Source organism: Hylobates moloch, unplaced genomic scaffold, assembly GCF_009828535.3.
Source record: "Hylobates moloch isolate HMO894 unplaced genomic scaffold, HMol_V3 SCAFFOLD_6, whole genome shotgun sequence".
NCBI lineage: Eukaryota > Metazoa > Chordata > Mammalia > Primates > Hylobatidae > Hylobates > Hylobates moloch.
The window spans coordinates 13,910,930-13,923,667 of NW_026652281.1; the positions used below are offsets into that span (position 1 = coordinate 13,910,930).

The 12,738-nt window shown below is 37.7% G+C and overlaps 1 protein-coding gene across 4 annotated transcripts in view; it reads right to left on the reverse strand.

The window, feature by feature from the left end:
• Positions 1 to 12,738, reverse strand: part of CNTNAP4 (contactin associated protein family member 4) — a 297,138-nt gene that overhangs the window by 210,993 nt on the left and 73,407 nt on the right. For all 4 annotated transcript variants that reach the window (XM_058440476.1, XM_032156379.2, XM_032156377.2 and 1 more), the window contains one exon: positions 7,425 to 7,618. In XM_058440476.1, the coding sequence (XP_058296459.1) occupies positions 7,425 to 7,550 (126 nt within the window). In that variant the 5' untranslated portion in view covers positions 7,551 to 7,618. The remainder of the gene's footprint in view (positions 1 to 7,424; positions 7,619 to 12,738) is intronic.

Here is a 12,738-nt window from a genome sequence, read left to right on the forward strand (position 1 = left end):
GCCATGCCTGGCCCTCATTTTGTATTCTTTTTTCCTTATTTTATTAACTTCTATTTTAGGTTCAAGTATACATGTGCAGGTTTGTTATATAGGTAAATTTTGTGTCACAGTGGTTTTATGTACAGATTATTTTGTGACCCAGGTAATAAGCACAGTACCTCATAGGTAGTTTTTTGATCCTCAACCTCCTCCCAACCTCCACCCTCAATTAGGTTCTGGTGTGTGCTGTTCCCTTCTTTAACTCCATATGCACTCTATGTTCCCACTTATAAGTGAGAACATGTGGTATTTGGTTTTCTGTTCCTGTGTTTGTTCTTGACACCTTTGTAGAAGATCAGTTGACCATAGGTGTGTGGGTTTATTTCTGGACTTTATGCTGTTTTATTGGTCTGTATGTCTGTCTTTATGCCAGCATCATACTGTAGCTCTGTAATATATTTTGAAATCAGATGTGTGATGCCTCTAGCTTTGTTCTTTCTCGAGATTGTTTTGCATATTCAAAACAATGTTTGTAGTTCTACCTAAATTTCTGGTTTTATAAAAATTTTAGGATTTTTTTCTATTTCTGTAACAAAATGCCATTGGGATTTTGATAGGGATTGCACTGAATCTATAGATTGCTTTGAGTAGTATAGACATTTTAACAATATTAAATCTTCTAATCCATGAACACAGAAATTTCTTCATTTATTTGGTTCTTCTTTCACTTCTTTCAGCAATGTTTTATAGTTTTCAGTGTACAGCTCTTTTAGTCCCATGGTAAAGTTTATTCCTAAGTATGTTATTCTTTTTGATACTACTGTAAATGAGACTATGTTTTAAATTTCCTTCTTGGATCATTGATCGTTAGTATGTATAAACTAAATATATAATAATAGCATAGTAAAAATATATCAGTAACTTCCCCAACTCAATAGCATAAAAAGGGGAAAAAACCTGATTTTATTATGAGCAAAAGCCTTGAGCAGATAGTTCTCCAAAGAAGACACACACATAACCAGCAGGTAGGTAAAAAGATACTCAACCTTGCCAGTCATCAGGGAAATGCAAATCAAAACCACAGTGAGCTATCACCTCACACCTGTTAGGAGATCTATCATTTAAACAATGAAAACAAAAGATAACAAGCATTGACAAGAAATTGGAGAAATCAGAACCCTAGTACATAGTTGGTAGGAATGTAAAATGCAACAACCATCATGGAAAACAGCATGCAGTATGGAACTTCCGCAAAAATTAAAAATAGAAATTCCATGTGATTCAGCAATCCTCATCCCACGTATTTATCCAAAAGAACTGAAATCAGGATCTCAAACAGACATCTGCACCCTCATACTCATTACATCATTATTTACAATAGCGAAGAAGTGGCAACAACCTAAATGTCCATAGGCAAACGAATAGATTTTAAAATTGTGGTATTTACATGAAATGGAATGTTCCTCGGCCTTAAAAATAAGAAAGCACATTCTGCCTCAAAATTCCTTCAGCACAAACAAACTTTGAGGACATTATGCTAAGTGAAATAAGCCAGTCACAGAAGGACAAATAATGCATGTGGCCACTTTCATATGAGGTCCATGTATCTAAAATAGTCAAATCTATAAAAGCAGAAAGTTTAATAATGGTTGCCAGGCGATAGGAAAAGGGTGAAGTGAGGAATTGTCATTCAACAGATGAAATGTTCCAGTTAAGCAAGATGATTGAGTCCTGGAGATCTGCTTATAGTGAACAATATTGTACTGTGCACTTAAAAATTTGTCAACAGGTTAGATTTCATGTTAAGTTTTTTTTAACACAATTAAAAAAAAAATGGGCCAGGCGTGGTGGCTCACGCCTGTAATCCCAGCGCTTTGGGAGGTCGAGGCAGGTGGACCACGAGGTCAGGACATCAAGACCACCCTGGCTAACACGGTGAAACCCCGTCTCTACTAAAAATACAAAAAAAAAAAAGTTAGCCAGGTGTGGTGGCGGGCGCCTGTAGTCCCAGCTACTAGGGAGGCTAAGGCAGGAGAATGGCGTGAACCCGGGAGGCGGAGCTTGCAGTGAGCCGAGATCACGCCACTGCACTCCAGCCTGGGCAACAAAGCAAGACTCTGTCTCAAAAAAAAAAAAAAAAAAAAAAAATGCAGCCACTTTTTAACCATGCATTAGAGGGTTAATCATTTACAAAAGCTAGAGAATGTGGAACTAAATAGAAATATAAACAGGAAGCTTCCTGAAGATTTAGACTAATAAAGTAGACTTTCATTAAAATATGTTTTGGATCAGTGTCTTGAAAGATAAAAGCAGCTTCAGGCACTCTCTAGGCATCTGTCAAGTACTAAGCAAGTATTGCAGTGCACTAAGTTTGACAGTTTGACATGCTGACACACGTGGCATTAGTATTGCCACAACTTCTCTCACCACAAACGCTGCTTGTAGGCTTAGGTCAAAAGAATAAGGGCTCAACATAAGGAAGGAAAAACGCCATTCACAAGGAGAAGAGTCACCTACCCTACAGCGTATGTCTCTTTTGCACTTGTGCCTCCTCAGATTTTCTATTAAACTATCCCTAGGCCTTTATTTGACTTAAAACAAAGGCATGTGGAAATCTTTGCAGGTAGTGTTTCTACCCTGTCTGGCTTACAGAGTTGACAACTCTATCATTCACAGTGATAATAATGGCCTGAGTATTTTGTGACAGGTAATACTTCTGCCTAACTGACTATACCATGCCCCAGAGTCTCTGTGTCTTTCACCAGCCAGACCCAGAACCATGACACTAGACACTTCTAGTTAAAAAATAAAAACAAAGAGATACTAATTTCATATAGGCAATAAAGGTTTTTGGTTGAAAAATCAAATACAACTGAAGTCTATTTTAAAATAAAGCAAACTATTCTTGTGTTTAACAATCATATTTACTCAGTTTATAAGGTGGGTACCAACCCATTCATTGCCCTTGTAGACTGCAGCGTAAAAGAATCTTAGGCATTTACCAGAAAGGATTTGGAAAATTTCCCTGTAAACTTCCTGCACGTGTTATTTACTTAAAATAATTTCTAAGATGCTGATTTCATGGTATCTCAGCAATTGTTCTTAAGTCAGTGAAAATTATACCTTATGTTTACCTTTTCAATCATGTACAATAAACTGAAGAGAATCTTTTTTACTACAGATGTTGAGGAATTTTGTGTTCAATCTGAGAGGAGAAAGTTTAGCTTGCATTTTCTGAATTTTCATAAAATATTTGTTTACCATTCAGCAGAATACTTTGTATAAATTATATTTTATGAACATTGCACTATAAATTTTTCACTGAAGAAATATTTCAACGTGTAATATTTTAAAATATCACATATCTATCAAGTCTGCATTTCTATTAAATGATCTGTATAGACTGTAAAATATTCTGTCTTTCCTCTTAGGGATTATTTGTAAGAAGTGGCAGAGCATTTTATTAATTATTTCAGGTATGTAGAAGTCATTGTACTGCCCGGCATTCGAAGTGAGATCAAATGAGGAGAGAATGAAGAATTTTCCCTGCAGCATTTCAATCCGTGTTGATTGTTTTTATTGTGTTTGTTCCTAAGCCAATAACACTTGTCTTTTCTTTTTATATCACATACTTATATAATGCCTTATGTGTTTCCTAACTCTCTTTCGCAGACTTATTTGTATCATCTGGAGCAGATTGTGAAGCTCTTAAAGGAAACTGGCGTATTTTGTATAATTGGTATACATCCTATAATATCTACAAAAACTGGGCCAGAAAACAAAAAGTTGGGAAATACATATTTGTAAAATGTAACAAAGGGTTAAGTTTTTTTATGATGAACATCAATTTGAAATTGTTCTTCCGCTTAAAAAAATGCAAATTGAAGTGGTCTGTGTTCTTCCAGGCAGAAAAGTCAAGAGACAGGGCACAATTCACCATATTTCAATTTTCCTGCTTCAGCAATTAGCGATTCACAGAGAGCTTCCTTTAGAGTGGGACCAGAGTAACTATAGAGTAGAATAAAACTTTGAAGCCACCTAGAATTAACAGGAAATACATACACATGCATACATATACACATATATATACACACACATACATATACACATACATACATATATATATATATATATATACACACACACACACACATACGCATACTTTCAGAGACTTGGGGTTGTTTTATCTACACTACAGCTTAGCTTTGTTATGTGTGGTAATGGTGTCTTTCGTACTAAGTCTAACATTTAAAGTTATCTGTCAACTTTCTTTGCCATATCCAAAGTTATCTTCCAGTCTTTCCAAAACTTGATAGTCCAATGTGACCAGTAATCTCACTAGTTATTACACACGAAACCGTAACTCTGGATATCCCCAATGTCCATCCTTTTTTCACACCTTTCCAGCTTCATAAAATAGCCTCCTTAATCCTTCCATAATCTAAACAGTAATGCTTTCTTCAAGACCTATGTAAGCCTTACTTCTTTGAAAAATTCAGCTTATAATGATCTCCATATTCTGTCCATTTTCAAATGCTTAGGAATCTGTACCTAATATTTGCATGTTCCGCTTAATCTTTCTTTGGTTTGCTCTGATATGCCTTATCTCTTCAGTGATTTTGTTGTTGCTGTTTGTTTTGTTTTTGAAATGGAGTCTTGTTCTGTCACCCAGGCTGGAGTGCAGTGGCGCAATCTCAGCTGACTGCAACCTCTGCCTCCCAGGTTCCAGTAATCCTCCCATCTCAGCCTCCCAAGTAGCTGGGATTACAGGCACATGTCACCAGCCTCAGCTAACTTTTTTGTATTTTTAGTAGCGACACGGTTTCACCATGTTGGCCAGGCTGGTCTCGAACTCCTGGCCTCAAGTGATCCTCCCACCTTGGCCTCCCGAAGTGCTGGGATTACAGGCATGAGCCAAAACGCACAGCCTTCTTCAGTGAGTTAACATAAACTTTTGATACCTTCCAGAAATTTGGACAAAGATAAGCACAGATTAGCAGACTGACATACTCAAATCTCAAATCCATTCATTTATTGGTCCTTTCACCTATTTACTCGACAAAAGTCATGCGCCACACTGGATGTTGGATACCAGAAATGCTAAGATTAGAAAAAGAAAATCTTGCCCATAAATAAGTTCAATATCTACAGGGAAAAGAAAAATGTGCCATTCTAACTGGTATATTAAATTGGTACAGCATAAATGTACGAAAAAGAAGAGCTGATGGGGTAAGAGAGAGTCACTTTTAGAGTGATGAGAAGAGTATTCTACAAGAAAGTGCATTTTATTCACTCATTCCTTCAATAAGCATTTAATATTTGACTGTGACATGCCAGGTGTTCTTACCCTTGGGGGATATTGAGATGAAAGATCACAAGGTACAGTATTTACAGAGCTCACACTCAAGAGGGGAAGACACTGATTAAATCAACAAATTACAGCAGAGTCTAGAAAGCAATGTTACCTTAACGGGATTATGATAGATGCCATGTTTTTACTTTTACTGGTTTAGATTAGTAAGGATATCATTCATGCCACCATTTCACCATGAGCGCCTCAACTTCAGTGAGAGTAAGCAAGTAAGGTAAACGGCAGTGCCTGGGTTTGGCTTTCCCCAAGCTCGCTTAACAGAAGTACAACAATTTTCCTGACTGATCACTTCTGAAAAAAAATACATTGTAATTAACATACCTAAATATTAGCATGCATTAGCCACTACTTATCTAGCTTAAATTCCAATGCTTAATTCAAAAAAGAGCAGAAGATAATCCAAACATCTAGTTAAATAAATACCTCATTGAGTTTTTATTGTTATTGGTTCATAATTACTGTTTATTTTATCCCTAGTTTGAATGGCTTTCATGGAATTAGTTGAACCGTAATACCCAGTGTTTGGAGTTTTGGGGTGTGTGTGTATGTGTGTGTTTTGTTTTGCTTTGTTTTGTTTTTTCCTCTAATAGCTTCAAGTTGCTTTGGATTTTAAACAGCTTTTCTTACAACTGCTTATAGGCAACTTCTTCTAGTCCCACTGTTGTTCCCTCTAGAGAAAGAGCAAGGCCACTTCTCTCAATTCAATTTACATCAATAAGCATGGATTGAATGGCCACCAAGAGGTTTAAAGATACAAAGGCGAGTAAATCACAGTCCATTTCTTCAATGAGTTTATAATGTATAACAGAGTTCTATGAAGTTTCAAAAAGAGGCAATTGACTGGTCAAAGAAAATTATCATTATGTGCCCAAATAGGCTTCCAAATTATCTGTGTGCTAAGAAAGACGCTTCATTAAGTAACCCATTTTCTCTGGTTCCAGCAGCTCACCCAGAGGGGGGAAAATAGTTCTTTGATTGCAGTACATTGTTCTTAGCCCATGTAAGATCCAAACAAATATTTTTCTGCAGTAAGAAAGAAGTCTTTTCTTTGTTATCAAACAAACTTCCTTTAGGTTCTTCTTCCCTCAGGTGTTTATATGCCATATCCAGGTTTATTTATCAATCAACTACAAATATCACTCACTTTATCACAAAATGCCTCTTTCCCAGTCTCCCTCTTATAGGAGCTGCACCACTGTTTACAACACACAGCAATTTACATATTTATACACTTTACAGACACTAGAGAAGGGTTTATAGATAAATCATATATATGCATACATGTGTATGCATATATATACATATACAACTCCACATATTATATATATAAATCCCCATATACCAAAGAAAGAAACAGGGTTTCAAAAATCTCAGTTATCAGAAGAAATAAAAGGAACAAATTATTTTGACTAATTTTAAATAAAGACAATGCAGGCTGGGCTCAGTGGCTCATGCCTATAATCCCAGCACTTTGGGACGCTGAGACAGGTGGACTGCTTGAGGCCAGGAGTTCGAGTCCAGCCTGGCCAACATGGTGAAAGCCCGTCTCTACTAAAAACACAAAAACTAGCCGGGTGTGGTCGTGGGCGCCTATAATCCAAGCTACTCGGGAGGCTGAGGTAGGAGAATCACTTGAACCCAGGAGGCAGAGGTTTCAGTGAGCCAAGATCACGCCACTGCACTCCAGCCTGGGTGACAGAGTGAGACTCTGTTTCAAAAATAAATAAATAAATAAATAAAAGACAATGCAAGACTATTATGTTTTTGAACAAAAAATTTTTTTATACAACTCTTACTTATTTCTTAGACTCCCACACTATTTAATGGACTAATAGGGTTTTTTATTTTTCAATTTTTGAGAACCCTGTAAAATAAATTTACCCTTAGTATTCTCATAAATTTAGCACAAAATGTATTGGAAAATGATTATTTACCATATTTTCTCTTGGAAAATGTTTTCAATGTAAGTCTGAAGATTCTGTATTTCCACTTAATTTAAGAGATCGGTAAACAAGATGCAGTACTGACTATACCTCTTTCCCCGAGAGACTATCTCTTTTGTTAAAGAACATACCCAGATGCTGTCCTCTTGGCGATATTGTTTCCAGTTCCAGCCACTATCACTGAACATCAGGAGGTAGCTGGTCACCCAGTTGGAGCTACCATATCCCCCTTGAGTGGCCACAGCGGTGACCTCCATTCTCTCTCCAAGGTCAATCTGCAACCACTGGTATTTGTTAGACACAAGTGGAGACCAGCCACCAGCTCCTTTTATTAAAAATAGAAACAGGAGAAAATTGAGAAAGGAAAGTTAGTTAAAAATCTATGTTTGCAAAGTAGAAATGCCAGTAAGACTGTATTCCTCTATGGAACTTAAATTTCCAAAATATGAAAATTCTTATAATTGTAGAAAAATACAGAGGTAAGAATTTACTATAATTGTATGATGTGTATGTTAATTAACTGTGTTCATTTCTAGGTTTTATAGCCTTCTAAAACTGGGAGAACTAGGGGTCTTGCTGAATATTTAAAATGTTTAATATGATAGGTGAACATTCCTGCCAACACTGGGAACTAGCATGTCTACTGCACACATGCATGACTGGGTAATGGTCTGCTCTCCTACCCCTTTGCCCAGGACTGGATGTAAGAAAGTAACTTCAAGCTATGACGGAACTAAAGCTATGGTGGAACTAAAAATCTACTTTTGATCATGTTTAGACTTAGAGAAGGGAGTACATTGTTAAGTCTGGGAAAACAAAAGTCAAGAAATAGTTCCTGCCCTCAAGATGTTTACAGTCTTTTGGGCGGGTCAGTTGTTGAAAACCACGTTTGAAACACACATTAATGATGGGGTGTGTGCAGGAGAAAATAACAACTCTTTTCAGTGGTGGGTTGCAGCTCGTTCCCAACAGTTTGTGAGAGACAATCATTAAATTTTCAGTTTTACAAGCTCGTTATTAAACATAACCATCTTTGCAATTGGCCATGATGAGAGTATTTAAACCACGGAAATTGCAAACTCTGCAAATGAGCACCAGCCCCCACCCCAGCCAGTTTACCAACACACCACTGATTCTACCCTGTATGGGAGGAGGGTGGTGGTTAAGAGGTTGGAGGAAAAGAGAACCAAGGAAATCATAGAGCAAGCTGTGCTTGATCACTCAGCAGTAAAGAATACAAGTTGTATTGTATGTTCAAGGAAGTAATGCGTGGAGCATAATTTATTGTGTTATATTTTATCCAACACACACCAAAATACTGTAGATATGATTCTTATGTATCTCGTTAAGATGCTTCATTCTTCCAGTTTAATATAATAATTTGGGGAATTATTTTGAGAATTATTTAACATTGCTGATTATATAAGTAACATATAATCATTGTAAAAGTTATGAAATGGGTTTGACCCACTCTCGAATCCATATTTATCTAACACTTAAAGTTTATTAAAATGCCACATCAATTATATAGCACCCCAAATAAGAATGTCAGCACATTTTCTTCCCCCAATCTTTTGCTGCTCACTTTGAGGCTCTGATAATAAGTCTGGATTTTTAGATACAGATTACCATTAATTTATATACTTCTGATTCAAGCATTATTCTTGGCATACATGACCCATTTTATGAAACCTCAAGTACAAGACCTAATTCAAAGAAATGTTCAATAAATATTTGCTCTTATGGTAGGGCATATGCCATTGTAGGACCTGAAGGCACACACCAGTGTTGACAACTGCTTTATAAGACTTCAAGATTATTTTGATGGTGGAACACAGCATAATGTCACTCTGATAGATGAAGGGCAGAACTCTGCTACTTACAACTACAAACAAGAGAAGACGCCAGGCAGGACCACACATGGGGACGCACCAGAGGACAGGATAAGGGCAAACTGGAGCTGTAGGAGGCAGCTTCTGTATGACAAGCGGGGTAGGGCTAGCTAGCTAGGCTTGTGGGCTTCCTGTGAATTGGCTAATTTGAACAATTTATCTAGGAGGCACTAGGATACCGCTAGTTGTCTGGTACCTGTCCCAGCAATGATGCTTAGCGACCCCAAAGGGTGAGAACCTAATAAAGGAAGTGGTTGGAGTATGAACATAATCAGCTGCTAAGAAAGGAAAGTGACCAGTCCTGGCCGGGGTCAAAGCTGTGTCAAAGCAGCATTTTAAAAAATTGTATTACAACGAACTGCACATGTACTCCTTAATCTAAAATAAATAAGTTGAAATTCTTTTTAAACATTATGTTACAAGAAGGTCCTCTCTTGATGATATCACACTAATGACTGCTTGCATTCAGGTATAATCCCCGTTTCTTACTATACTGTCTTTAGAATTAGATACATCATTAAATTTCCATCTTTCTTAAAGTGAATCATTGTTCAAAAGGGTATTCCACTCCATGTGTCAAAAGCACAATGCTCTTCCTCTTTTGTGGATCCAGAAATTTTTTACATACAATTTTTGTTTATGCGTTTTGACTTTTAATTTTCTCTGTATTTGTTCTTAAATAACCTGTGATTTTGGGCGCAGTTTCGTTGTACACCAATATTATCTACCTTTATGCTTATAAAGCAGAATATGCTCATCTTTTAAGCAAGAGGGCTTGTTGCATAGACACGGTCCCTGGGTGTCTTGGGGTCATTTGTTTAGCATGGCCCTGCTGTCCGTGAAGGGTACTTCCTACCCTCGCAGACTGTTATTTATACGGAATATGTTCTTGAATGATCTGAAGCACACTTTAAACAGCACCCTGCAACAGATAGCTTGGGGAGTTCTTGAACTCTGTGGGAACTGCTCCTGGGGCGTTATTTTAAAATCTGAATCAATGCTTCCTCCATCCTTCATTTTTCAGGATGTGATGAAACACCATCCCTCCTCCTCTACTTATTCTAATACTGTATTACTTCACATTTGCTGAGCAAGGGAGTCCTTTGTGTCAGGCACTTTGCGAAGGCCTTGTTAATTAATTCTCAGTGCCATCTACATAGTAGATGGTGCATCAGACACAAAGAGTTTGAACACTTTGCCCTCATCCATGGAGCAGGCAAGAGGCACCATGCCCCTAACTAGGACACAACAGTGTCTCTCATAGGTCAGGACGCAAAGGTGGGAATCAGTGCTTCCCAGTGGATGCAGAAAAGATTCACTGATGCTGATGGAGATCAGGGAACCTCAGGATTAAGCTACCAGGCAGTAGGGTCAACTTCGCTCCTTGTAGTTAACAATGGACCATGTCTTTGAAGTATAGGCACAGGATGGACACGGCACGCGGATGAATATTTCTCTCCACTGTCCTATCTAATTTTATTGTTTCCCTCCAGACCCTGTCAAAACTTTAGAAATTGAAAGTCTTCTACGGTCTAGTGCTAATCAAGCAACTTTAATTCTCTTATTGCTACAACTGCATATCTCTCTGTATTTTTGTCATTTTTCTTTTTTGTTTACAAGGAAAAGTTAGGAAGGGGTGAATGAAGTACCCCTAGAATGTCACCATCTCAGCCTGGAAATTCCACACTTGGAATTGCATCTGTATCAGCTAATACCTTTGAGAAAACACTGATTAATTTCCTTCTTGCCATTTCTAGTTAATTGTGACAGTCTAAAGTCGGAATTGAGAATATGTTTTCCTAAACTCCAGAATTTCATAGTATTTCTCTTGCATTTCCATGCCTCTACAGGCCAGTATTTTAAAAAGTGAACACATGACAGAAACGCAGCAAGGAAAAAAGAATCAGTGTGATTCTAGTGAGTTAAAATCGGATCATCAATTCTCATCAGGAGAAAGAGGAACCCCTCACTGACCGCTCCCTCTTCTCAGTGCTGCTCACAGTTACAGCTGCACCAGCCAACTTGAAACATTCACAGTTAATTGACCTTGAACATTTCAATTCCTTACCTGTGGTGAAAAGGTACTACTGGTATGCAAATTAAGCTATATCATTAACGAGGTACACTGAAAAAGTAATGGAAATTCAGATGCTTCTAGGCTATACCAAGTAATTTCAGGCAGATAAGTTAGCCACAGGGAATCCAAATAGCCCTACCAGGTTTTAAGCTGTGCAGCTCTGCAGATGCACGTGGTATTAGTGTGTGATAGAGTGTTAGGCTTGTTCTAATTTTAAGACAAATGCTAAATAGTAAAATGGAAGACATAAGCTAGACAGATAGACTGAGTGATAGAGATAAATTGATTATTCTTTGCAGACCTTTTTTTTTGCCAGCCTATGATGACAGCTAGTGACATCAAATGCAAATGTAAACTGCAGCTGAAGTTAGACCACCAGCCGTATGGCCACTGCCAAACCACATAGCCCTCGGAAACACACTATTGTCATATTTAATTTTTTAATAGAGAAAGTGATGACTAACTCCAGCAAATTATAAACTCTGTATTACTATCAAATAAAAGTATTTATTTTGTTTATTGACAAAACCTTTTAGCTGCTAGTTAAGTGTTACTTGACCTCATGATTTTAGTATGCCAATATATTCAATATCCTAAGGAACCAATTCTTATGAAACTAAAGACCATCTTTTCTCAACCCCATCTCTTCCATGGTTAATGATAATTTAGGCACAAAACAAAAACAAGAGTCTTGCCCCCACCAGTTCATATTTGTCCCCATACTGCAGGTTTCCTTTCCCTGTTCCACCGTCCTCTTTCTCCTACCTTAACCTTGTTACTGAGACTTGGCATAATAGTGCCGTAAATCTATTCAAATGGAAAAATGTCTTAACTTTTCATATGACAGCCTGAAAACTCACATTTAAAAATAAAAGTTCTCCCCATTCACAAGACTCTTAAATGCTGTAATGTTGTCATGAGAATTAAATTTTTTTTTTTTTTTTTTTTGAGATGGAGTCTCGCTCTGTCGCCCAGGCTGGAGTGCAGTGGCGCAATCTCGGCGCACTGCAAGCTCCACCTCCCGGGTTCACGCCATTCTCCTGCCTCAGCCTCCCGAGTAGCTGGGACTACAGGCGCCCGCCACCACGCCCGGCTAATTTTTTGTATTTTTAGTAGAGACGGGGTTTCACTGTGGTCTCGATCTCCTGACCTCATGATCTGCCCGCCTCGGCCTCCCAAAGTGCTGGGATTACAAGCGTGAGCCACCGCACCTGGCCGAGAATTAAATTTTAAAAGCATATTAAGTGCCTATTGATTTCTCCCACATTCAGCAAACATCAGAGTATATGGCAGTTAGTACTTTCTGAATTACAAAAATTATTATTGCTATTAGCTCCAAAGAGAGTTATGATCACAGCAAAGTTGAGCTTTGAAAAAATTTAATAACTGATTGACCACAAAACACAGCATCTCTTTTATTTGTTGCCTACCACTTTTCAACATCAGATTTCTGAGGGACTTGCTTCTGTAACATGT